Raw genomic sequence first — 25,992 nt, 5'->3', positions numbered from 1 at the left:
AGTCCAAATCTCTTCAGATATATGGGGTTTCTCGTGAGTAGGAAAGTAGCACTCCAATGCTGCCTGTCCTCACTAGCTAGACATAACCTGTTTATTCCAATTCTTTCTCCTTGCAAATTTATAGTACAGACCCAAGCAATGTATGTGTGTGGGTGAGAGGATATTGAGTTTACAAAGTGTGCAAGCCACTTCCTGCATTCTGATTTTTAAGTATTTTATTAAGGAATCCAATTAAGAGGGAGAAATGGTGGACAGCTTATATTTCAATGCAATATTGCTTTGTGTCTAATCCTGACACTTTATAGTGAACCCAGGGGTTCAGTTCTGGCAGGGAACAGGCAGAACTGTGCTCTAAATACGTTTAAAAGCTTCATTATAAATATAGAGGGGGATGATGATGATGATAATGTATATGCCGCCCATATGACTGGGTTGCCCCAGCCTCGCTGGGCAGCTTCCAACAAATTAAAACACAGCAAGACATCAAACATTAAAAGACTTTGCTATGCAGGGCTGCCTTCAGATGTCTTCTAAGTGTCCAATAGTTGTTTGTTTCCTTGACATCTGACAGGAGGGGATAGTTGTCAGGCGAATGAAAAGAAACACAACGGAACATTGTTTAGTAGGCTTATACATGATTACTACTTTCAAATGCTTTAATATTTCTGCCTGTTTTCAAATGAGGTAATATTGCATTCTGGATAATTGTAAGCTGCTTCCTGCATGACAGCGGCAGTGAAGATGTAGTACAAATGGCATGTACAGCTTGATATCTCTGAAGTTTTACATGCCTCAACATACTGCTTCTGATAGTTATATTAAGCCAGAATTTTAAAATGTAACCTACTGTAATGTGAATGCCTGTCTGTCTGTGTCTCGGGCTCTTAAAGAGCGCTTAAAATTAGCATCTTGCTGTGTGGCCTAGATGGGTTCAGATTGTGTGCAATCTAAATTAAAATGCACCCTGCTTGATATTTTAAAGAAGAAAACGTTCCTCTCTTGTTCTGGCCTTCCCAAATAATTGGTGTGCATCTGCTTAAAGTGATAGTGTTAATATGAATCAGTTTTTTATTTTATTTTTAAGTATTATTGTGCCTTAATAAAAGTATTGATCTAAAAACCCTAAATCTAAAACATGCTGTGTCTCTCAGACAGCACCTACGCAATCTATTTGCAACTGGAATGCAGACAGTGAAGTGTCCTGTGCTTCCAGCACAGTTATCCAATTTGCATGCTTCTCTAGCCTAGATATCTGGAGAAAAGTGCCCTCTTAACTAGAAATCCATTGTGGTTTGCAAGTGCTGAGTGTGGCAGGAAGTAATTGGATAGGGCAATGTTAACCCTTGGCTGCTGTGTCTAGCGATACCTATTACATTTCTTCTCGATAGGTAAAAGTAAGTTTGCTTCAAGATGCCGTTTTCTAAAGGTAAACAAAACAACTCCTAAGGTAATTCTACTCAGTTCATAATGGGATAACTGATTAGCAACTGCCTAGGATAAAACTAATGGAATAAATGCTGCAGAAATAGAACATGATCTGTACTGCGTCTGTTACAGCACTGCAACTCAAGAGACGCTACAGATATTTTTTTCATCTCCTTTATTGTTTTATTCTAATGACAATTTTTTCGGCTTTGGGGACTACTGATGATGAAAATGAAGTGAATGCATCAAAACAGTACAAACATCTAGCCTAAGCTTAGTGTGATAAAATGTTGCTGTGTACTTGCGTAGAGAACTTAAAATTTGTGGAATATTAAATAACTTGGAACATCTGAAGAAGTGTGCATGCACACAAAAGCTTATACCAAGAACAAACTTAGTTGGTCTCTAAGGTGCTACTAGACAAATTTTGTTTGTGTGTGTGTGTGTGTGTATATATATATATATATATATATATATATATATATCGACTGTGTCAGACCAAACAATATATTGGCAAGATTTTGTCAAAGGAACACAAGGATCATTATGATTATAACCTTTCTTTTAGCATGTGCACAATAGTGAGATGCCAGTCGCTCTGGAGCTCTGGAAGGTTTTTATAATGTACATTTGATAACGTTTGTAGGTGTGCTAAGTTGAATGTGCTTGGCTTCAGTTTTTGGCTCAGGGAGAACAAATGTCATGTTTCAGACATTTCCAGCTAGAAGGAAAAATGTAAAAGCAGGAGGAGAAAATAGACTCCCCACCCCCCAGCACAGTAGAAACTTGAGTGCTGTTAGAAGCTCATATCTCTCTTTATTAAAAAATAAATTTGGGGGTGTATGATTGCAGTGAAGCCCTGAAGGGAATTCTCATGTGTTTCCTGGGGTCTAGTGGACTCTCAGCACTATTGTGCAAAAAGTTTACTGATTGGATGGATTTGTGTTTTATTAGATAAACATAAAATAGTTTCTGGCTGACTCATGGAGGCGTTTGTGACTTTAGTGCAGCTTCTAAGTTACTGAATGTTTTTGCAGTTTCTCTCTCTAAAATGTAAAAAATACTACTGCTGCCAACATAAACCGAGACCTCTTGCACTGCTGGGGTATTGTCGTTCTTTTAATGCTCAATAGCTAGATGTGGCGTGTTCAGAATGGTTGTGTAACTTCATTCCAGGAAGCCATTTACAACTCTTATAAAACTGGGTGTTTTCTTGGGATTCCTGACTCAACACTGCTCCCATACAGATTTTTTTAGGCATTGCTGTGGTATGCAAACCTCTTTATTTCTGTGTGTACTACACTGGCTCTAAAATATTTAGATTAATCCCATGTGTGTGTTCTCTGTTGTATATTGTTACGGCACTTGTTTTCTTACCATTAAAAGATAAAGAACTGTGTATGAATTGTGGGGGTGATGCAGTATGTGTCAAATCTTAATAGGCCTTAATAGGCCTGACTGTGTTGTTTACCAGGATCTCTCTCTTAATGAAACATTCAAGCACTCTTCTCTGTGTGTTTCTCATCATAGCTGCATAGTTCTAGGCGGCCAATGATCGCAGCCTGTCCAGTCCTAGCCAAGCCCCTGAATACCCAGAATTTCAGGATTAAACATATTTCTTACTGTGGTCACCGGTTTTGTTGTGTGAAGATAGAAAATGGTGCTTTGCAAATGAGCCACTGCCCTCCTGAGGCACAGGAGAATCTTTGCAGTGCGTCTTGTACAGAGATGGAAGAGCTTCTCATGCAATTTTCATTTATAGCCAGCTGAGTTGTCTTTAGACAACATTATCAATATCAACCCCTCCTCATCAGACTTTTGTAACATTACAGTCATCTGTGCTATGCCTGATTGAAGTTTTCAATCTCCTGTGTGTCATCTGTTGGCTAAATGGAAGGGTTGCAGTAAAATAAACTTCAAACTCTTCAGGTGTTTCATTTTAAGTTACTGAAACACCCTAGCATACTGTAACATTTACATTGCCTCTGCCCTCTGCTTTCTTCCATGAGCATTGCAGAGTGATGCCTGCTAAGCATCAAGTATCAATAATGAAGGTCCACAAAAACAAACTGCTGTTGGGAGGTACTCCCAGCTTTTGAGTTTCATTCTTCAGAAATTTCATAATCCTGAGCCAGAGTGTCTCCCAGAGGCAATAAAAGACTTTGGGCAGGTATATTATAGTTAAGGATGACTAAGCATACCATCAAGCCGTCCTGATTTTATTTGAATGTTTTGTTTTGCCTGCTGTAAGCCTTCAGGGAAAGGTGGATTAGAAGTTCAAATAAACAGAGTAAGCAAGTGGTAATGTTGCCGCCGTGCAAGGGTATTATTTCCAATAGTGTTTCAGGAAACGTTTGCCATAAGAGTGCCTTGGGCAAGTCAACAATATAGAGTAGATGTTAGGGATGGTACACTAGATGGACCTAAAGTCAGCAGGGTGTAATGCAGCGTAAGCTTCATAAATAATACTAAGCAGTAAGTGTGAACTTGTGGGTAGTGCCATATACTCCCATCCCAAATAGGCTGCAGATTCAGGTCATCATCAGTCGCATCTGTGGCTTTTATCCATCCAGTGATGTTTAGCATCATGAAGTTATAGTCCAGCTACCTCAGGCTTGCCACAGGTTCCACATCCCTAATATAATGGGAAAATAAAGGTAATTAGAAAGATGAATTAATTTCTGAACTTTTTGCGTGTACCTAAGCCTTTGGTTCTTTGGGGTGCGTGTGTGTTGTACTGTATTAAGGCTGACCTGAAGCATAATGGGACGATAAGTGGAGACAGAAATGTTAGGTAAAAGTGTCTCGGATATTCATGATGAATGGATAATGATGGATTGTTCTGTTTTTTGCCTGCTTGCTCTGATTACTGCGCACAATACTAAGGGTTCCTAATGAGTGAAACCTAGCTTTGCTTGGAATGGCTTAATGAGTGAGGGGATAGATGCTCTAGCATCTTTGGAACTCCTGTCAATTAGGGCTCTGACATCAAAGGGTGCTGGAGGAACTCCCTCTCCAACATTTTGGATCTTGAGAACCACGAATGGAAGAAAGTTTCCAGAAGGAGAATCCCCCTTCCTCTCACCCTATGCCTCCTGAAAAAAGGTCTTTGGGGGGCCTCTGAAGACTGTGGGATGAGGGTGGTGCTTGGGTGGGAGAAAAATTGGCTAAAATTGGAGCAGCTTTCATCTTTGACATGGATATGGTCCAAACTGGAGGCTATGTACTGATCCATTGAGTAAATGCAACTTGGAATTTATGATTAAAAGAAGAGCCTAGCAGGTATTAGAAAACTTACATTAGTTTCAAGTGGATTTAACTAGGTGGAGAGCAGGTTGTTATTTGCATCAGTTCTTACTTGTACTTATACATTTGGCTACTAAGGCTCTTTTGCAAAGTGAAACCAATTCAGCTGATGAAGCTTTCTTTGAGTATTTAGTTTCAGGCTGCCAGTGAGAGACACATCAGGTATTGTGTAGACTGATACAGTGAGGAAAAGACAGATACTTGACTGCTTGTTTTATATGCATTTTAAACAAATAAACAAAAAACAAGTTGGAAACCAAACTGCTGGAAATATCAGAGCAATATTGTAGAGTTGTAGAAGAAATGTGTAGGCCTAGCTCTCAAAAGCAAATGTTACGGGATACAGTGGTGGGATCCACACCATACCTTTAAAGCGCATTCCTTCACATCCTGGGAAGTGAAGTTTGTTAAGGGTGCTGGGAATTGTACCTCTGTGTGGGATAAACTACAGTTCTGAGGATTCTTTGGGGAAAGCAATGTGCTTTAAGTGTGTGATGCAGATGTAGCCAAATGTGTAGTAGTATTTGTCAATACATGCTGTTGAGAAAAGTGCTTTAAAATTTTTAGTACCTAAATCCCCACATAGACTGTCACCCTCTAAGTGTGTGTTAATGATACGTTGTAGGGTGTTAACCATTTGGCATGAAGTTCTTGGTCTTTAGACCTCTATCCTAAAACATGCTTGAACTTTTCATATCAGCTGCATTTTATTTTGTTCTAATTTTGGTCAGGTACCAGGGCTGTTAAACGTTAGTTCTCTCCCTCTCTCTCCCCCCTCCCCGTCTCCTTCAAAAATGGGCCCTAGCACTTGTTTATTCCCCTTTCCCCAAAAGGCAGCTTGGGACTTCATGGAAAGGAAGTTTACCATTTCCTATACATTCTCAGCCAACCCAACACCCCAAGCTGCTATTTCCCTAAAGGGAAAAAGGGGGGGGGAAGCAAGGAGCGTTCTCTAATTTTTCCATGTATTCAATTTCAGGTCAGAATTGGGAATATACTTGAAAAGCCCTACAATTCCAGAAAAAGAACACAAAACTGAGAGAAGCTTTTTAAAAAGTGATGGAAAACGCCTTAAATCCTGAGCATTCTGCAGATTAGGATGAGGACAAGCTAGAAACACAGTCAAAAATGAACATTGAAAGCATAGAGAAACAGGGCTTGCAGCCTCCTATAATCATCAGGGATGAAAATGGCAATAAATATGTGTGTAACGCTACTTCGTCAACCTCTCTGAATGGCGGCACTGTTAGCCACTGCCGCCAAGAGCTGGGACATGAAGACTATATCGAATTTAAGGATACAAGTGAGACAGATATTTATTCAAATCCTCAGAGCACTGAAGCAAAAGATCTGCAAAAGACTGCCAGTGACTATATCTGCATGGGGACTTCAGATCTGGAGGCCATGCACATCTCTTGTGCAAAGGAACAGTTTTACATGCATGCCTTCAATCAGAATTTCCAGGAGCCAGAAAACCCTCTGAAAGAGGGCCTTGCAATAAAGAGTATCCAGAATTGCAGTACGGAGGAATCTGTGCCTTATTGCCAGGCGGACTTAATGCACCCAGTGCCCCTCGCTGCTGTGGAACTAAACACAACTACTGAAATCCAAGATGAATTAGATCATGCCCAGATGCAGCAGGAAGGTGCTAGTTCAAGTGACTCTTTCATTACCATTATAAACCTGGGGGATACTGTGGGAAGCAAGTGTTATGAGGTGGGATGTGCCCCTCAGATGCCTGCATATTCTGGGGACACTTGTGAAACTGTTGCTTACACACACAGTGCTGGTTCCCCTAAGCTAGATGCCTTTGGCAACCCAAATATGATAAGTGTCATACAGCTAGATAGCGGAGTCTTACCTACTGCTCTTTCACTGACGGGAGATAAGGCCACCAATTATATAGATTTAGTATCGCAGAACAGTGAACAGGGAAAGCAGGATGCTGAATGTGGTAATTCTAGCTGTGGGAGCTCACCAGAAATGGAACCATTTAATCTGTTCAATGATGAGCACAAGAAATATATGCATAGCACACCTGAGCATGAAGCTGAACCTGGAGTTGATGGCACCATCAGTGGCATGTGCCCTCTAGTAATTGAGAGCTTTGATGAGCATTCAGAACAGGAGTCTGACAAAGACAGGGAGATCTTGACCAAAGCACAAAATATTTCTAAAGAAGATCAGGTTTTGCTCGAAGGACACAATGATAAAATGTCCGAGACGCTACACTGTGATATACTGAAGTTAGAAAGGGCTGATCTGGCTGAGCCTAGTTGCCATGAGACTTTTGTGGTTTTTAGTCCCTCAGCTGATGAACACAACTTGGCTTCTCCACCTCCTGAAGCAGGGTCAACAAATACAACTTTTGCTGTGTTTGCTACCCCCGATGAAGTTGGTGATGGAATTTCTAAAGGTGGAAAGAATGGCCATTTGGCGAAAGAACACCCCAGGAGGACATCTTTGAAAAGTAATGCTGAACGAGTTGCAGTTAAATCGCCAAACAGGTCCCCCTTTGCAGCTACCATAACCAAAGCTAGGAAAGCAGAGATAGTGAGCTTTCCAAAACCAAACTTTAAAAATGTCAAGCCAAAAGTTATGTCCAGGCCTGTGTCTCAGCCAAGAGAAAGTAGTGCATCAAAAGCAGCTCAAAGATCTCCTCAGCTGTCTACAGCCTCCTCATCCTCCCCGTCGTCTTCCCCAAGGCAACCATCCTCTTCAGCAGCAGCACTGAGGAAAAAAATAGACTTGGATAAAGGTACAAAAGCAGAAGCACCAATGAATAAAACTCTCAAGCAACATTTTAATAAACACCTTCCTAGCCAAGCTGTGCATGCTGCAACTCATTCCGAAAACACTTCCCACAAGGCTCTAAAAACAACAGTGTCGAAGCAGAGCATGGAACAGGTCGACAAGGCAAGATGCCCTAGTTTGACATGCTCCCTTGTGGCAGTTACATGCTCCCAGGACTCGGGTGGGACAGCGAGTGACAAAATGGATAGTGCAGAGTCTTGGACGCAGCCTTGTGCTTTGAGTCAGATACCTCAAGGGGAAGAGAAGCAGAAGCAGAATGGCTTTTGTGGGATTCCAGCAGAACAGTCTGCAAAAGATACTGCAAACAAAGTTGTCTCGGTAAGTTTCTTAAAACAACAACAACAACTTAAATGTATCTTCAGGTTGTTTCCAGAACATGGGCTGCGTGTTTATTGAACTCAGACCTCTAGCATTTTCAGCATATAAACACATGGTGATAGCTACTTCTTTGACGTTGCAGGCAGATTGGGTAAGCAGGTAGAGGATTTATTACAAATATTGGGTATGGTGATTTGTTAAACCTGACAGATGCAAATCAAATGTGATTTATGTGCTGCTGGTAAGATCATACTGCTCCTAGTAAGTGTTATGTGTGGCAGTGCCCAAAGTGGCGCAGGATCGTTCTCGGTGGCTCTTCCTTTCCCTCCTCTGCTTTGCTTATTTAGCCTTGCAGTGAGAAGCTGCCACCCGGATGCAGCCTGTTGAAAATTTTATAATGCACGTTCACTCAAAACTAATGCAGGACAGCTTGTTTACAGTTTTCATCCCAATACTCCACCAATCTTACATGTAACCTTCTGTTTATAGCTAGACATAGTCAGTTTGTTTGAAATTTGCAACTAGTAAAGCTTTGATATGCAACTATATTGCAACAAAATACAGCCTCTTTGCTTTCAGTTCCAACATTATTTAGTTTATACCAAAATAATCAAAACATCTTGACATCCTAGAACTGGAAATCTTGTTGCAGGGGCAGCAATGTGTACGTGTTCCTTTATCAAGCTCTCAGGGTGACAGTTGCTAGTGATAATATTTGCAGAAATGTTTTCTTTTCATCACAGCAATTAAAGTATTGTGCAAGAGCTGACTTCAATGAGAGACTTTTGAAAAGCTTATGACAAACTTCCTGCAACCAGTTATAAAACATATAAGAGCGTTTTAATCTCTGGCACTGTGGGGTTTTTTAAATACAATTTTTAAGGGTTTGTAGGCATACTCTTTGGTACAGATTCCCCAGACTTAAGTACATTGGTTTTAGTCTTGGTACTGGCATTTGATTAAAAATTAAAGTGCAAAGTAAGATCAGATGTTGCTTCTCCTACAAGTACTTTGCAGAAGACTCTGAGCATAAGTGAGACCTTCCCTCACTTGGTGTTGAGGTTGGAGAAGGCAGTGTGAATCTCTCGAGGTCCTTCTCCAAAGCTCAGCATATAGCGTATGCATATGTCAGAGGATTGTGCATGTTTGTATGTGCATGCTACTAATAGCAAATTGTGGCTTGTTACAAAGCCAAACCAAAACGTTTGGATCCCTGCTTCTAAACAGGACCACTGAGTGAGAAAATTACCTTCCTCGACTCCACTAGTAGGTTTGCATAAAGCTACAATCTGTCTTTTAATTCACAAATTCTTAAGCAAGATGATAATACTGAAATAATAATGTTATGAGTGAAGGACTACTCATGTAGGAAATCTGTTTCAACTCCTGCATTGGTTTCATGCTTTTCCCTCTGGATTGGAGGTTTTGACTTGAGGCTTTTAGAGCAAAGCAAATAATAATAATAATAATAATAATAATAATAATAATAATTTATTATTTATACCCCGCCCATCTGGCTGGGCCTCCCCAGCCACTCTGGGCGGCTTCCATAAAAACCAAAAATACAGTAAAATATCACACGTTAAAAACTTCCCTAAACAGGGCTGCCTTAAGATGTCTTCTGAATGTCAGGTAGTTGTTTATTGCTTTGACATCTGCTGGAAGGGCGTTCCACAGGGCGGGCGCCACTACCGAGAAGGCTCTCTCGGTGAGGAGTGGGGTGGGGTGGGACAGGTGCACAGAGGGATGATGGGGATGTTGTGTGGTTGCATGACTACCTACGCACATTTTGTCCTTCACATGTTCAGGCTGTGCACCTGAAGAGGGCTAATGTCAACTATTATCTTAGCTCTTGTTCAATGGCATCTCTTAACACCCTTTTAACATCTCCCCCAAAAATTTCATTTGAGCAGTTCCCCTGATCCTTGTAGAAGCAGGGGAGCTTACACTTTCATGCAATACATTTTTTTAAAAAAAACTTCATATCATAATTAAATACCAGAAGTGATGTCCATAATCTTTTGACCACAGCTGTTCTGTCTTTCTAAATTAGAGCATGTGGGTGGCTGTCAGCAGGACAAATGTTTGCCTGTTGATGTTGGGATACTCTTTAATTTGAGACAAGCCTTAAGTTCATGTTCAATCCAATGATTCTCCATTAGCCTCTCTCCATTATTACCTTAATGCTCCGCATTAAAGTGAGGCTAATTATATATATATCTATCTATATTGCTTATAGATTCACTTTGTAGTTTGATCATGACTGCTTGTTGTTGTTGTTTTTTACCCCCCCCCCCCCATGCTCCTGAATCATATAGGTTTCTTTGCCTAAAGCAGAGGCAACCCAAGGACAAAGTTTACCCAAGGACAGGCCTGTTGCCGTGAGGAATATGCCGGCCTCCAAGATTGCATTCCACTCCAGGAGAGGAAGTGACAGCAAAAATGGCCACGCATCTAAAATTTTATCTCCTCCAAGAGCAAGAGCAGTCCTGTCGTCAAATTCTGGTGAGAAACACTTTTGTTAGTTGCCTGTTTTGTGTGGAATCTCCCATGACAGTGCATTGCAAGTAGCCCGATTTTGGAATCCTGTGCCTGTGCGAAATCCTTCCTGCATGTCAATGTTGATGCCAAGTCACTGCTGGTCATCTCCCCTCCCCTCCCCTCCCCTCCCCTGCATCTCCTCAATTTTGACTTTTCAGCTGCAGAATGCACGAACTTCTAACCCTGTTCCACGAAGAAGAAATGGGAGGTTTTATTCTGCTTTGATCTGTAGTAGTTGACTGTCCTTTACTTGGAACTCCCCCTCTCCCTGGGCATGGCAGTTCTTTGGAAGTAGCAAACCTGCTCCGAGGAGTGGATGGGTCATGTATCTGCTGCTGCCGTGTGCTGGGGTCTGTGCAAATGGACTTTGGTCATGAGACCACAAACTCCCAATTACAGCATACTCGCTTTTCAGCCATTTCCACAATCTCCGCAGAGCTCAGATTATTCTAGTGGCAATTATGTGGTCTTCTTTCCCTTGTTCATATAAGCTTGTGTGACTACTGGTGCTGGAGTTGGGGAAATGCAGAGTATTTTATAGCAGTAGTGGCACACTAAGGAGGCTGTGTGGTTTGCCCCGGAGCCCGGTCATGTGTGCATGCTTTTAAAGTATCTTGTGTATTTAAGCCTTGTGCATTTATCTAGTTGTAAGCCCCCCATCGGTACCAGGATTGTGGCATGTGGGCTTTCCTACTATGCCATGGTCCCAATTAACTACTTTTCTTCCAAATATGGCATTTATGCAAAGTCGGAAGTTTATCGTTGCTGCCAATGTTAGCTTCTCTCATGGGGAGGATAATAGGCTCATTTGCTGGGACAACAATTTGAAGGGAAAGTGAATAAAGCTGCTCCCTGTATGCTGGAGTTCTGATTGTGGACCTGGGGTTTCATTTTATAGAATAAAAACAAACACCTTAAATGTATACACGTGTACCCATCAATTGACTATCTTTAGCAAGTCTCCAGTCTCATTGGCTCCGCTTTCTCTTATTGGAACCCCAAGATCCACCAAACACGGCCAGATGCAAAAGACATAGAATGAAAGCACAGCACATTCTGAGCCTAGGGATCTGTTTTCATCACCAGAACTGAGCCCTTTCACGCATGTTCACTCCTAGTTACCCCTAGCTCATTTTGGCAGCCTAATGTAGGCTGCAGTGGGGTGGAAATGTCATTGTGTTGCTGTTGCTATTGCTAAACAATTGGGAATTGGAAGCCCCTGCCAATCACTAGGGATGTACCAGTAGATCCTGAACTATCTTCTGCCCACACCTGTTCTAAGAATTGCAAACTAAAAAGTCAGTCTGGACATGTAAAGTTAATTTAGAAAACATACCATCATTTTAAAAACATGCAAACGACTTGTTACCCAGAAAAACCAGTTTTAATTGTCCTGACTTTCCCACCCTCTTTAAAGTGAGAAACAACCCAAACTAACGTAAGTTTGTTATGTATAAACAAAGTTCTGGTGATCTGAAAAATGATTTCTCAGTTTTTATTTTTCATGTGAGCTCTTTTGTAAAGCTGGGTGTTGTTGCTTTTATGGTTCTTCAATGCAACTTTTTTATGCTTCCATACATACAAAATCCTATTTAGTGGGAGGTAAGCATGCTGAAAGAAAAAAGGAAAGGTTTTTTTGCTCTTTCAAAACAGTAATTTATAACTTCACAAAATCCACCCAGTTTCAGTTAACTTGTGTCTGGAGGAGAGAGTTTCTCAGGCAGTGCTTTTCAGAGAGGGGAAAATATGCAACATAGAAAAAGCAAGTTCTTGGTGTCCATTGAGTCTAGCTAGAATAAAATCTTACTTGTACGCAGTCAAGTCTTTCTGGAGACTTCCCAATTTTCTGTTCTTAAAGGCTTTTTATCTGAGTAATCATTATCGGGTTAGTGATAATGATGGGTGAGTGTCTTAGTTTCAGTTTCAGAGCTAGCTGCTACTGGCATAGCACACTTTTTCCTCACTTAATGTAAGTGGAATTCCAAGCTGCTAAAATGTTCTCCTCTTTCTTAATATCAAGAACTTTTCTTTGCATCACATTGGCGAGCCTTGAGGGATGGAAAAGCTTTAAGCATGTCTGGAACAGAGTCTTGTCACTGTACAGAATGCTTTATCCATGATTATATAAAAAAGAAACATGAAATAGGGCTTTGAACAAATACTTTGTCATTTAGCATAGGTGCCAAAGGTCATGCTTGGTTGCAAGCCAACTATAGATTATCTGAGTCATTCTTAAGAGCCTGAATTGTGGCTTGACAAGACCACAGCATATACATGACAAAATTGTCAGGGAATTCTTGAGTGCCATGAATTTCCTGTCTCTCCATACCAAGTCATAGTCACACTTACATATCTGGAAAAAATATATCCTCCATACCATCTTCCATTGCTCCTGTTTTGGGGAGGACAGGAGGTTGGAGATGTGACAGAGCCAAAAGCAGAAGGCACTTATGGTTTCTGTTTCCCTGCAGTATTATTACATTATTATTATTATTATTATTATTATTATTATTACATAATACAGTTGTACCTTGGCTCCCGAATGCCTTGGGAGTCGAACATTCTGGCTTCTGAATGAACAGAAACTGGAAGTGAGTGTTCCGGTTTTCAGATGTTCTTTTGGAAGGCTGTTATGTACTGAAGTTCTCACCCTGGGCCAGCAGGGGGATACTGTAGATAGTTCAGGTCCACATTTCCATATAAGGGATCGAAAGTGACGTTCAGTGATTGGATAGTTACAGAAAGTTGTTACAGTTACGTTGTACTGGAGCGCTATATAAGCAGGCTGGCTGAACCCTTCAGTTCAGTTCTGTTCTGACCTGTGAATAAACAAGAGCTGTTTGGAGAATTGCTGTGTCGTCTGATATGTTCACCAACAACTTAACAAAGGCAAATGTCCGACAGGGCTTCTTTGACTTCCGATTGGCTGCAGGAGCTTCCTGCAGCCAATCAGAAGCCGCAGTTTGGAAATCAAACAGACTTCTGGAACGGATTCTGTTCTACTTCCGATGTACGACTGTAATACATTTATTGACGTAAGGCTTAAAACATACTTGATGCAGGGGAGAAAATATTTGCATTAGTATAATTTTAGCTGTTCTTTCCACTAAGGTGAGTCTGGCAGGAAGGGTTTGAGTAAGCTCAAAGAAGTGAGGCTTGTACATTCAGGAACCAAAACCCCATCGTCTGTGAGGCTTTACAGTAGCCATGTGAATAATTAAGGGATCATCCCCTGCTCTGTTTGTCAAATTCCTCTTCCAGAAAGGATCCTGTGGCAGGGCAAAACTTCCATGAATTGGGAATGGAGTCAATTTTTATGGATTAATTAAAACAACTTTAATTGTTATTGTGTTCTTTTTGTTGTTCATATCCTTTCTGAAGGTGGAGTGCCTAGGAAGGCTAAAGCCATTCCCAGTGTTTCTTTTAAAAATAGTCAGTTGTGGATGTTTAAGCACTTGTGGGAGGCGAGCCTCCAATTATAACCCCTCAGTTCCAAGGTGTGCTATTCTACTTCCCTTGCTAAAGGCTGAAATGCTAGAAGGTGACAGGCCAGACACACTTCTGGGTCTGCTTAGCACACAGCTCAGTTGTGGAATGGGAGTCCCTTTCATACTGGTGGAGAGAAGAAAGGCCACTTCTCAATGTGCAGCCTTCATGTTTTGACTCGTTTGCTTTTTTCGTACTGTGGCTGAGCAAGTGTCCATCTTCCTTTAATTTCACCTAAGTATTAAAGGGCATCTAGTTCAGGGGTGCCCAAACTTTTTTCAAAGAGGGCCAGATTTGATGAAATGAACATGCGTGAGGGCCAACCAAAGTTGAAGTTGAAGGAGATAGACTGGATTAAACCAACCAGCGGGACGGATTAGGCCCCCAGAATGGACTTTGGACATGCCTGGCTTAATACCATCGTGTCTAAGCAGTGCACAACAAGGCTACAAACAAGATAAAATCTGTTTACATCATCATAAAATGTGGGGAATCAACACCTGTTGAATGTTGTTCAGCAGCAGAGAACTGGCTAAAGGACATGGATGAGGAGAGAAGATACCTCTAAATTTAATGGCAAATCATAAAAGGCAGAAGTCATTTAAAAACAGCAGTGGAACTTAGCATCATATTTGGTTGGATAGAATTGTTTTTTGCTTCTGTCTAAAACAAGTGGACGTTTCCTGAATGCATGTAAAGTGGAGGTTTCCTGTGTAGAACGGCCGGCGCTGCTAGAGGGCAGATGTTCTCTGGCTTGTAGGCTGCCGCGCATGTGCTGAAAAGGCGGCTTTCTTGTGTCAAAAAAAAAGAGGTGAGAATAAAAGGTGAAGGCTGGCGGCCGGCGGCGGCTACACGGGCCACATGACGAGGTCCCTTGTGTTTGACACCCGTGATCTAGTTCAACACTGGAAAGAAGAAAGGGCAGAGCCCAGGCTGTGTAGACATCATAGCTAGCTTCTGTGCTAGAGATGGAGGAGAAATTTATTTGATATGAATTTAAAGCCAAATCTATCAAATTCACACTTTCTGAAATGATATGTGAACTGAAACACAGCTATCCTTTGAAATTCACACTTGCTCAATGCAGTTCTCCAACGAATGTATTAAAAATGCATATCTTTTAGGGGGAGCGAAAGTGTGCATAAAAATGAAAATATTAGTAAAAATAGCTTACAAAATGCATCATATTGGAGGAAACTTGCTTGCAAAAGTGTGTACCGGTACTTCAGTAAAAACTGCATATAAAAATGTGTTAGGATTTGATGTGTTTAATTTGGAAATATGAAATTTAATAAAAATTATTTTTTTAAAAAAAGAAAAATCCACTAACTTTTTAGTGCAGGTTTTTCTTGCAAGTCACTGCAAAATGATGAGAACTGAATTTAAGATTGGGGGCGGGGAATGAGAAACTGAGAGAACCAAAATGGACAGACCCTTCCTTACTGTGTGCTGAGCACTGAGCCACAGAATGGTGGCTGCGGATAATGCATATCCAGTGATAAAAGTGATGCAGGAGAGATGTATACTCTGCCTTGGGCTAAGTACTCTCCTATGGTAGATGTGTGCACAGTTTGTTGCGGGGTTCTTTGAGAAGCAGTTTCTGCACATCCTACTTGAGTAGGCAAATAGTGTTCTCTGTTTAAAGTTGACTTAAAAAATAACACACACGCCCCCTGCTTATACTGCCATCAAGCTTTGCACTGCTAGCAACAAACCCTTTAAATGTGGTTTGGGTTTCAGTTGCCATCCTTTACAAAGTAAACTGAGAGGAATTAAATCCAAGCATGTCATCTGACTTTTGATAATGTTGCCTGTAATTCATTCTTTCATGATGGCCGAACAGTTTGGCTTAAACTGTGGCCAAAACTAGACATGTGGTGTTTATCTTTCCTTATCTTTTTTTTTTTTTTTTTTAAAAAAAGTGGCTTAGGGAGGCTGTGAATTGGATTTTTGTGTGTGTGGTGGGTTGTGTAGTCTTTCCCCCTGATTTTTCTGTTTGAAATGGTCCCTTCTAGCTACTTTTCTGCCTGTGGAGGGGAAAGATATAAGGACTTTATCTCTTTCCCTTGGATGGAAAATCAGCTGGGGGGAAATAAGTGGTCCTCCCTCCACATTCCTCTTCTGAAATTTAAAGCCTTCCAAGGTTTGCTTTTGGCTTGGAAAAAAGTAGGAGGAGATGCATGCGATTGCATGTCTAGACTAGGTCTCAATTAGTATTTGTCTAGTCCAGTTATATATTTACTGTCACCAAATACAGTGGTACCTCAGGTTAAGTACTTTATTTGTTCCGGAGGTCCGTACTTAACCTGAAGCACCACTTTAGCTAATGGGGTCTCCTGCTGCTGCTGCGCCGCCGGAGCACGATTTCTGTTCTCATCTTGAAGCAAAGTTCTTAACCTATTTCTGGGTTAGCGGAGTCTGTAACCTGAAGTGTATGTAACCTGAGGTACCACTGTATATTAGTTATATTCAAAATGCTGACTTTAGTAGAAGCAAAAGAGCAAATTAAAAATCTTTGCAAAGCCCTTAGCAGATCACATCCTAGGATGCAACACTATAAGTCACCTAAGTGCATCTGTATATCATTTCTCATTATTGTCCAAAGGATGGCTTAGGTTCTCATCAGCATTTCTGAGAAAGTAAAGTTAGCTATCAGCATCATAAACAATGAAGTAAGCCTGATTGCGGTGGACTGTATTGCAGGAGGAAATAAATTATGATCGGCAGCTACCTAAAAAGTTCTGCCCTGACTAAGGTGCTGAAATAGTGTAAGTATTGCATTTCTCAAACATCAATTTCATATTCTCCTTTCAAGATTTGGACAGAGAAAGCTTCGGTTGATCTGTTGCACACCTTGGTGTTTCTTATCTGGAAACTGAATCTATTGCACTGCCACCAGCAAGAAAAAACTCTAAAATGGGATGAACACAGGGAAATTTCCCCCATCAAACCTAATGACTAATCCTCTTCATCCAGATGTCAAAAGTTTGGAAGCATTTGATAAGCTCATAAGTTAAGAAGTCTCATCAATCTTTCTCTATTCCTTGCCAAAGGATATTGTGATGCCTGTTTGCATGATGAGGGGCTGAAAGTCCAGTGGCTGCCAAGATTTTAAAAAAATGTTAACAACAGTCAAAATAGCCCATGTAAACCATTAGAGTTTAATCTAGGCGATTTGGGGGTTTTGTTTTGGTTTTTTGTCACCCATAACTATTTTTTGCCAGGGCTTGAATCCAGAGAGAATAAGATCTCTGAATAAGGTTGCTCATACAGTGAGTTTCTACCCTATCCCCATGGTCTGATGCATCAATAGACTAGAAACAGGACCCTTATTTTAATTAGTATTAGGATGAAGCTTGTCCAAAATAAATGCATTTAAAATTGGTCATGCACCTGTTTCTGATATACAATTCCTACCAGTCATGTTTGCTGATACTTGTGTGGTTCCATTTTCCGTCAGCTTCCACGACATCCATCATGTGTGTATGGTTTTTGGGGTTTTTTTAGATGCAGCATTGGTAAAACAAATCCATATAATCTTCTTATTATTTTTAAAAGTGCTATTGATCTTGTTATATGCACCCATAATAACTTTGTTCCTGAAGCACATAGCATCTTAGAGTGGATTTTTGAGGAAACTGGTGGTAGGAGGGAGGGGATTAAAACCCACCCTCTCTTGGGGGCTTCTACACCAATGCTATACAGTGGTAACTCGGGTTACATACGCTTCAGGTTACAGACTCCACTAACCCAGAAATATTACCTCAGGTTAAGAACTTTGTTTCAGGATGAGAACAGAAACCGTTCTTCGGTGGCGCGGTGGCAGCGGGAGGCCCCATTAGCTAAAGTGGTGCTTCAAGTTAAGAACAGACCTCCGGAATAAATTAAGTACTTAACTCGAGGTACCACTGTATTACAGTTGATGTAGTGTCCTTTTTTAGTCATGCATTCTACTTGTGCTTTCTATTTTTCCAACAGCAGGGTTCACTGTCCACTCATTTGATGATGGTTTACTTGGATAAAGTCAGTTTAGAATGTAGGGAGAAAAAACAATGAAATAGCTGTCTGGACTCTCCCCCCCCCCCGGTGGTTTTTTTGGTCTTTTTTTTTTTTTTTTTAGATCCACTAGTAACATATTTTATTCTTGGTTTTTCCCCCTGCCAGACAAATCTCGTAATGTCTCTTTGCCACTCCTTGAAGCATTCTGTTCAATGGATCTGTTCAAAATAAAAACAGCATTTTTGATAGCACACCCATCTTAATAACTGATATTCTTCCCAACAATGAGAGGTTCATACTTCCAAATTTCTCTTAATTCCTGTCCATATTTAAATATAATTGTCTTTAAATATATTTATATTTTTGGGTGTAAATTACACTCCTAGGTATTTGACCTTTTTCTCAATTAAGAGTCCTGTCTTGTCTAGTAACTCCTTTTTTACTTGATCTGTTCAAGTTGTTTACGTTAAAACAACTAGTTAACAAAATTCAAGTGGTAGAGGCTTTTCTTTTGGGAATTATGGGACTAGAGTTACCTAAGCAATATCAAAATATATTTATGTATGTGACCACTGCCACTCGAGTGACTTTTGCCCAAAGATGGAAAGAAGAAAATGTTCTAACCAAAGAAGAATGGCAACAGAAGCTATTTAGAATACTCAGAAATGGTGAAACTTACCGGAAGAATAAGAAACAAAGATGATAAACTTGTTAATATAGAATGGAAACCGTTTGTTGAATATTTACAAAAAAAATAAATAAATTCAGACATTAGGATTAAAGTGAAAATATGCAGTGACAGAAAACATATATTGATTATCTGGGATAAATAATAAATAGGGTTAACTTGGAAATGCAGTAAAAAGTATAGATATAGGAAACCACAGAAAGCGGGGGGAGGGAAGTCAAAATATGATGTGTGGAATAATTTGAATCTGTGTTTGGTGTTGGTTGTAAAATGAAAAGTATAAATAAAAACAAATTCAAGTGGTAAGTAAAACTGCAAAAGCTATTAGGGTTCCTATGCTATCTTATAGTGCCATCTGGTGTTGAGATTTGGCGGCATTGTGTTTTGTGTGTGTGTGTGTGTGTGTGTGTGTGTGTGTGTGTGTGTTTTAATCGCCTTTGCCAAATTTGTGCTTTTGAGATTCTGTCTCTCAAACAGAACTAATCTTTTAACCGGCTGACTTAAAAATGGAATTGGGCAGCTGATGATTTTGCAGGAGACTTTCAGGGCATGAAATGCCATCATTTCTAACAATTCCCCTCCGGTGAGCAGCAGTGCTTCTTGCCAATCTCTAAACTCCCTGAAGTCTCATAGAGTTGGCACAGAGCTCTTGAATCTGCACACCTACCCCCCAGAACGGGTTAAAACCTACACTTTTGCAAATATCTCCAAGCCCACTTCTGGTCCTTAGGACTGTTTCTCAGAAATGATCAATAACTGGTGGTGCATTTAAGAAACTGGTGGTGCATTCAAGAAAGGTGTGTGCGGGTTGGGTTGTGGGTTCCAAACCCAGCCAGAATGGTGTGGAGGCTTGAGTTACAGGAGTTGTGCTGAAAATGTCCTTGCCACTGAAAATGCCTTTTAGAAAATACTGGCTGGGGAGCCTACATTCAGACCCTCATACAGTCATTTCAGTTCGTTATCTTCTACCTTATCTTGCAGGGTATTTGTAAGATAAAATGAGACCGCCTAGGTATGCCACTCCGAGCTTCTTGCGGAAAGAACAGGAAACAATGTGATAGATGCTGATATTTGCCTACATTGTACATCCTTATTTTGGGACATTTTAACACAAACAGCTCTCCAGAATCACACCTGTTAGCTGTCATGATTTTTAGCTTCTGCCACATCATGATATGTATTCTAACGTATGTAGATCTCCCCAGCTTACTAATGCCTTAATGAGACAAAAGCAATGCTTTCTATTTTATTTTTTAAAAACTGTTTTAGAGATTACTACTTTTGTAATCTTTGTTAGTGACTCGCTTCCTTTTTATGCTGGCAGGAACAGAAACGTGTTCTCCCAAGGGGAGGCTTGCATCTGTGAAAGCCTTGCCAGGATCTTGGACCAGTTCTGCTAAGCCGAGTCCCAAATCAAAAGTGCCTGTCAAAGGACAAGGAATACGGAGAACACCTAGCATTTCCTCTGTCAGTAGCACTCAGAGTGACCAAAGTACACGCAGCAATAATTGTAAGTCATTTTTTTGTTAATCCATCTCTTTAGAAAAAAAAAATTGAATAAAACCCTAAACGGCTTAAGTCTGTCCTTATGGCACTGATGGTGTTGTGGCTGTCCTCATCCTTGCAATGTTATCCTAAATAACAGGTGGAAAACAATAACTGGAAAATGCTCATGTTGTTGGACCCCCTGATGTTTGCAAATGTGTACCTATGTCACTGAGCAGGCAACACAATCCACCAATGGCGATAGAAATAACTTGTGGTTTAAGACTAGCTTTCATTGTAGTACGTGGTCTTTATGTACAACATTGTTCCTTTCTGATTTTACAGCAGGTGTCTTCGTTTTGTTAGGCTTTCAAATAAGTTGCTGCTTACGAGCTTAGACCAATTTTTACAAGCATGCCGTTTAAGTACCATTAAGGAATTAATACTAAACAGCCTCCTGACAAAGCTTAACTGTTGCCTGCTTTGATACTGCCTTAAACTGTAGAGATTTTTTTTTGGGGGGGGGGGTGTAGCAATGGTGCTACATATTGAAGCCGCTCAAATCTTCTATGTGGAGAGGAGAGATATTATGCTAAAACCTTGTTGAGCTGAGGAGGCAAACTGCAGCATAGCTTTTTTAAAAAAAAGGTTTATTGCATTTCCCTTTACTTCCTCTTTCCTTTAAAACAAATATTTCCTGTGTATTATTTTCTTTAAAAAAACATTTAAATTTTGCAGCATTCATCTCTCCTACAAACAGATTGGCTCTGAACAGACAGCCATGTTGGGGTTTTTTTTTGGCTGCACAGTTTACTACGGTGCCTGACTCACCTAAGGAGGTTGTAAATGCTCTGTTCCGTTTTTTTCTTATACTCTGCTCGTAACAAAGGGGAGGTCTTTTTGCTTCATAACAAAGAAATGTGGTGGTCTCCTTTTCAGATTAATTGACGACTCTTTCTTAGCTTGATGGCTAGTTGGCTTAATCTGTTTTGTCTCCTGCCTTGAAGCTTACAATTTTTTTCCACTCTAATTCACTAAGAGCAAGCGTGGGGAATACGAGAGAGGGTTGAACATGGCTGCAGTCTTTCGGGCTTTGAGCTTGCTTTGATCATTTTAAATGACTATACCAGGAGGACTTCGCAGTTGCACAGAAACTGACTTTTCTCCTCATATTTTCACCAATTCTACCCTAACGCCACCGGCAGATTCAAGGAGCCACTGCGATATTACCTTATTGACCTTGCTGGTAGTGGGATCTTACAGCTTTTGTATAATCCCTTTGTTAGCCACATTTACTGGGAGAAGAAGTAGGTGATCATCCTTTTTAAAAAATATATATGTGTGTGTATATTCAGGAGCAGAATGTGTTGACTTATTGAATAAAATGAATGTGTTAATTCTGCATGTGTTAATTCTGCATTGCTTTTTAAAATTGTGATTTAGGGAGAGGGGGAGGAGGATGAATGTGTTCGGTTTCTGTCTAACAAATGTAAGCCTGACCTGCCGTCTAGAGCCGTAATAAAATCTGGGGGATATTTTAGCCGAATGCATTTCCAACTGTAGAGCTTTGTTGTTTGGATATTGCATCCTTTCTCCCCCCCTTTTTTATTTCAGACTTAATTTCACACCCACTCCTTCCCAAATGTGTGTGTTTGTGTGTGTGTGAATGTATGACTTTACTGAGCGCAGTTTGGAATCAGACGCATCAACAGCCCATGGGAGACACCATACAATCTTACACTGATACATTTTTGGAGCATTCTAAGGTCAAAGTAAGATGCTTGTTCAGCAAAGCGGTTGGGATTTAAAAAAACAACGGTGCATATCTGTAAAACGACCTTTTTCTTAAAGCAAGTGGAAAGTAACAATTCTGTTGCTTTGTGTGCCCAATGCTTTATGTCATTTTCTCTCACTCTCTCTCTTTTTAAATGTAGTTTCTGCAGTGTGTGTGTGTTTTGAAATTGGGCTGTTTTTCTTTCTCTTACCCCCCCCAACCCCTGCCCACCAGCTGCCACCACCGGTTTTAAGGAAACTGCCTTCCCTTCAGCATGGTTGAAACTGAGTTTATGCAGAGTTTTCAATAGAACTGTTCTTATGCTATAGTCAGAGATGGTGTTTCAGATATGCTGGAGAGGGCAATGAGATGAGGAAGAAAGAAAAAGGCTGCCTTATGAATGACTTGTACCAGAACAGCATTATTATTTTCATTATTAGCCCCTTTGGGGGGGGGTCTGCTGAAGTGACTTGAACAAAATAAAATATAAATGAATAATATCAATTAAAAACCAAATTTAAACTATGTACCATCCAAGAATACAGTAAGGACTAGTCCTCCCCCCTCTCCACATGCCCCCAAAGTGTGGGTTGATGATAATAATAATATTTCTACCCCACCCATCTGGCAACAGAATATTAAAAAAACAATAAAACATCAAACATTAAAAACTTCCCTAAACAGGGCTGCCTTCAGATGTCTTCTAATAGTCAGATAATTGTTTATTTCCTTGACATCTGATGGGAGGGTGTTCTACGGGGTGGGCACCACTACCAAGAAGGCCCTCTGCCTGGTTCTCTGTAACCGCGCAGTGAGGGAACTGCCAGAAGGCCCTCGGCGCTGGACCTCAGTGTCCGGGCTGAACAGTGGGGGTGGAGACGCTCCTTCAGGTCTACTGGGCTTAGCCTGGTGCCTCAAAACGGACAGTGATGGTGCCAGACATGGAGAGCATTCCATAGACTGGGAACCACTACTGAAGAAGCTTGTTCTCATATCTCCACCCTTTGCACCTTTTTTGGATGTGGCACACAGAAAAATGCCTCTGATGAAGGCTGTAGGGTCTGGGCTAGTTCATGTGGGGGAGAGGTAGTCTTTGAGGTCCAAAGATGCACTTTGAATTGAGCCTGGAAACTTAACCATTAGCGGTACAGATATGCCAGAAGTAGTGTCATAGGCTCAGATTTTCTGGTCCCAGTTAGTAACCTACTCTCTGAATTTGCCTTAGCTGTAGCTTCCAAATTGTCTTCAAAGGCAGCCCCACATATAATGCATTGCAGTAATCTAACCTAGATCTTACTAGCTGAAGTTAGATTATATTAACTATTGGCAAGCTTATAAAGTGTGTTTTCCTCCTTGCAGTGGAACAGTTGTATTCTCAACAAATAGAGTAAACTATGTCTTCATTAACAAGACTGAGAATGACCACTGGGCTTGGAATTCTAACAAAAATGAATGTTGGCATTCGCACTGCAAATTTGTTATCTTGCTGGATTATGTTAAATTCTGATAAACCTGGCATGTACAGGTTTTGCCTCCAAACAACTCAGCAAGTTTGGCCTTAGCTTAAGGTAGTCAATTTCTCACATAAGTATTGGAATATTTTTTCTTATTCTTTTAGTGATACAACAATATGGAAAGGTTAAGCCTGAAAATTAACAGGTTGTAGGGATCATTTAGCCAGTTTCTGTCTTGAACAGACTGATCTGTCCGTCTCGGATAGCAGGATACACATAGAAGATGAAAATCTGGTCCATTTTTCTTGCTGTATTTCCTGGCCACTGAGAAGGTACAGAAAATGATATACTCCTGAAAAATAAGCTAAGTCAGCAGCCTGCATGCTATTAATTGGTTATTACCATCCTGGCATAGGCTAAATCACTACTGAGGATATTTAAAAATGGTTGATTGCACATTTGATTCAGGCATATTAGTTTATATTACACTGTGCTAATTCCCTTTGAACAGTATCTTTAAACACTGTTACGGTAACAAGATTCCTTGCAAAGACCCAGTGCATTGCTATCACTAAACTAGGTCACTAGACCACTCTTTCATCATGATGAGTTCTGACATGCAGCAGGCCTTGCAGACTTGAAACATCAGATCTGCGTTGCCAGCAAACATGTATTCTAAATGTAATTAAATGGGCCTTCTTAAAAAAAACACTAAAAAAACATTGACGTGCATTGAAGATTTTGGGAGTTAGGGCCATGGGAAGGAGAGTAAGTTGTGAAAGCCCGTTGCCTTATTTGACAGACTTGTGTTCTGCTTGACTAGACTGTTGTACTCATCTAATCTGAGTGAACATATTTGTAATATGGTTTTAAGTCAGCTGTGCAGGGTGGTGTTTTTAAAAAGTGTTATATTTTGGTTGTTTGTTTGTTTTTTAATGTTGGAACTGTGCCATCTTGAAGAAACCAAGTGCCATGCTGTCTTTCTCCATATGTATCTATCAATACCACGAGATCGTTATCTGAGTCCCATCTCTATGTGCCCCCTCTGAAGGGGTTCAGGAGGGTAGAAATGAAATAAAGTGCATTTTATGTTGCACTCTCTCCATTTATGAAATGCTCTCCTTAAGAGGTCTATCTGATGCCAGCCTTGTCATCATTTGGGTGCCAAGCAAAGGTGTTTTGTTTTCCCAGGCATTTGGGCAGCAGCAATTATATAGTTATACAGTTAAAGCTTTTTTTAAAACAAAACAAAACAAAACTAAGCTTCTTTGATTTTTATTTATTGTAGGGGTTTTTTCTTGGCTGTAAATCACTTTAGGTGGGAAGCAATACATAAATTCAACAACCGAAGCTAACCTAACAAGGTGTAATGATAGAATAGCCTACATGTTTTTGCAGCAACACAACCATGGGTAGGCAAACTAAGACCGGATCCAGCCCAATCGCCTTCTAAATCTGGCCCATGGACGGTCTGGGAATCAGCGTGTTTTTACATGAGTGGAATGTGTCCTTTTATGTAAAATGCATTTCTGGGTTATTTGTGGGGCCTGCCTGGTGTTTTTACATGAGTGTGTGCATTTATGTAAAATGCATCTCTGGGTTATTTGTGGGGCATAGGAATTCATTCATATTTTTTTTCAAAATATAGTCTGGCCCCCCCACAAGGTCTGAGGGACAGTGGACCGGCCCCCTGCTGAAAAAGTTTGCTGACCCCTGTATTTATCACCAAGTGCCACAACAAAGGAAGAGTGTTTGGAGGACTGTAAATAATTTAAATACTAGAGTCACTTTCTGCTTCATTTAATAGATGCTTGTTATTGTCTGACCATATGTTTTCTGTAACATTCAAAGGGGTTTTACACATCACAGTAAACATGACCCTGGGGTCCGGACTAGTTGAGTGGTTGATATACAGTGCTTGACATGTGAATGTCCTTCAAAAATTATAGCATAGATATGCCTGGCCAGTTGTAGAAACTTGGGGACCAGTTCTATTCCGTAATTTGTGAAGTATCTCTTAGTTTGTTCAAAATGAACACAGTAGATGTCAGAGTGTATTAGAAGCAGTGCTTTTTCTGGGGGGGGGGACATAGGGGGACTCATACCCCTAAACATTTTGTGAATCTAAGTTTGGCCTCATTGAGGGGCAGTATTTCAATATGAGTAGGAAAATGAGAGTACCACTAAACATTTTTTTAAAAAGAAAAAAGCACTGATTAGAAGTATGTGATTTTTTTAAAAATCTACCAGATTTTTCTGAAATGAGTGGCTCTTAGCTATGGAAAGTTGCATGCCAGCAGTATCATGACTTCTTTAAGAATGATTGTCAAATGATTTTCACCGAAATCCCATATGCCGCAGTTTCCATTATTGTGCCACATTCTGTATAATGTCCACCCTTGTGTTAAAAAACATTGAAACACTAAACATACAACATTCACAGTGAACAATAGGAACATAGTGCTGGGATCTTACCGTGACCATAGAGAAAAAGAAGTCCAGACAGTACACTGATGCTTCCTTCTTTACAGCAGCTGTTTTTGTGTTTCAAGCATGTGGTGTCTGAGTATCCATATGGAGGCTATGATGGTTCTAGGGGTTGCTCGTGCGTAAGCCGGTGCAAACACCTGGCTGTATTGCCTGAGTGAACCTTTTCTGTCCGGACAGCCACTCACCCATGGCTGTCTCAATCGCTGGCAGTA

At 40.5% G+C, this 25,992-nt stretch overlaps 1 protein-coding gene across 2 annotated transcripts in view; it reads left to right on the top strand.

The window, feature by feature from the left end:
* Positions 1 to 25,992, top strand: part of MTUS1 (microtubule associated scaffold protein 1) — a 118,164-nt gene that overhangs the window by 21,049 nt on the left and 71,123 nt on the right. Inside the window, exons 2-4 of one of the 2 annotated variants that reach the window (XM_079989634.1) lie at positions 5,711 to 7,863; positions 10,182 to 10,368; positions 19,902 to 20,087. In XM_079989634.1, coding sequence (XP_079845760.1) covers positions 5,860 to 7,863; positions 10,182 to 10,368; positions 19,902 to 20,087 — 2,377 coding nt within the window. In that variant the 5' untranslated portion in view covers positions 5,711 to 5,859. The remainder of the gene's footprint in view (positions 1 to 5,710; positions 7,864 to 10,181; positions 10,369 to 19,901; positions 20,088 to 25,992) is intronic. The other variant, XM_079989635.1, reaches the window with a different exon arrangement.

Source organism: Podarcis cretensis (assembly GCF_951804945.1).
Source record: "Podarcis cretensis genome assembly, chromosome: 9".
NCBI lineage: Eukaryota > Metazoa > Chordata > Lepidosauria > Squamata > Lacertidae > Podarcis > Podarcis cretensis.
The sequence above is the reverse complement of the archived record's forward strand: the minus strand, read 5'-3'. Positions and strand labels throughout refer to the sequence as shown.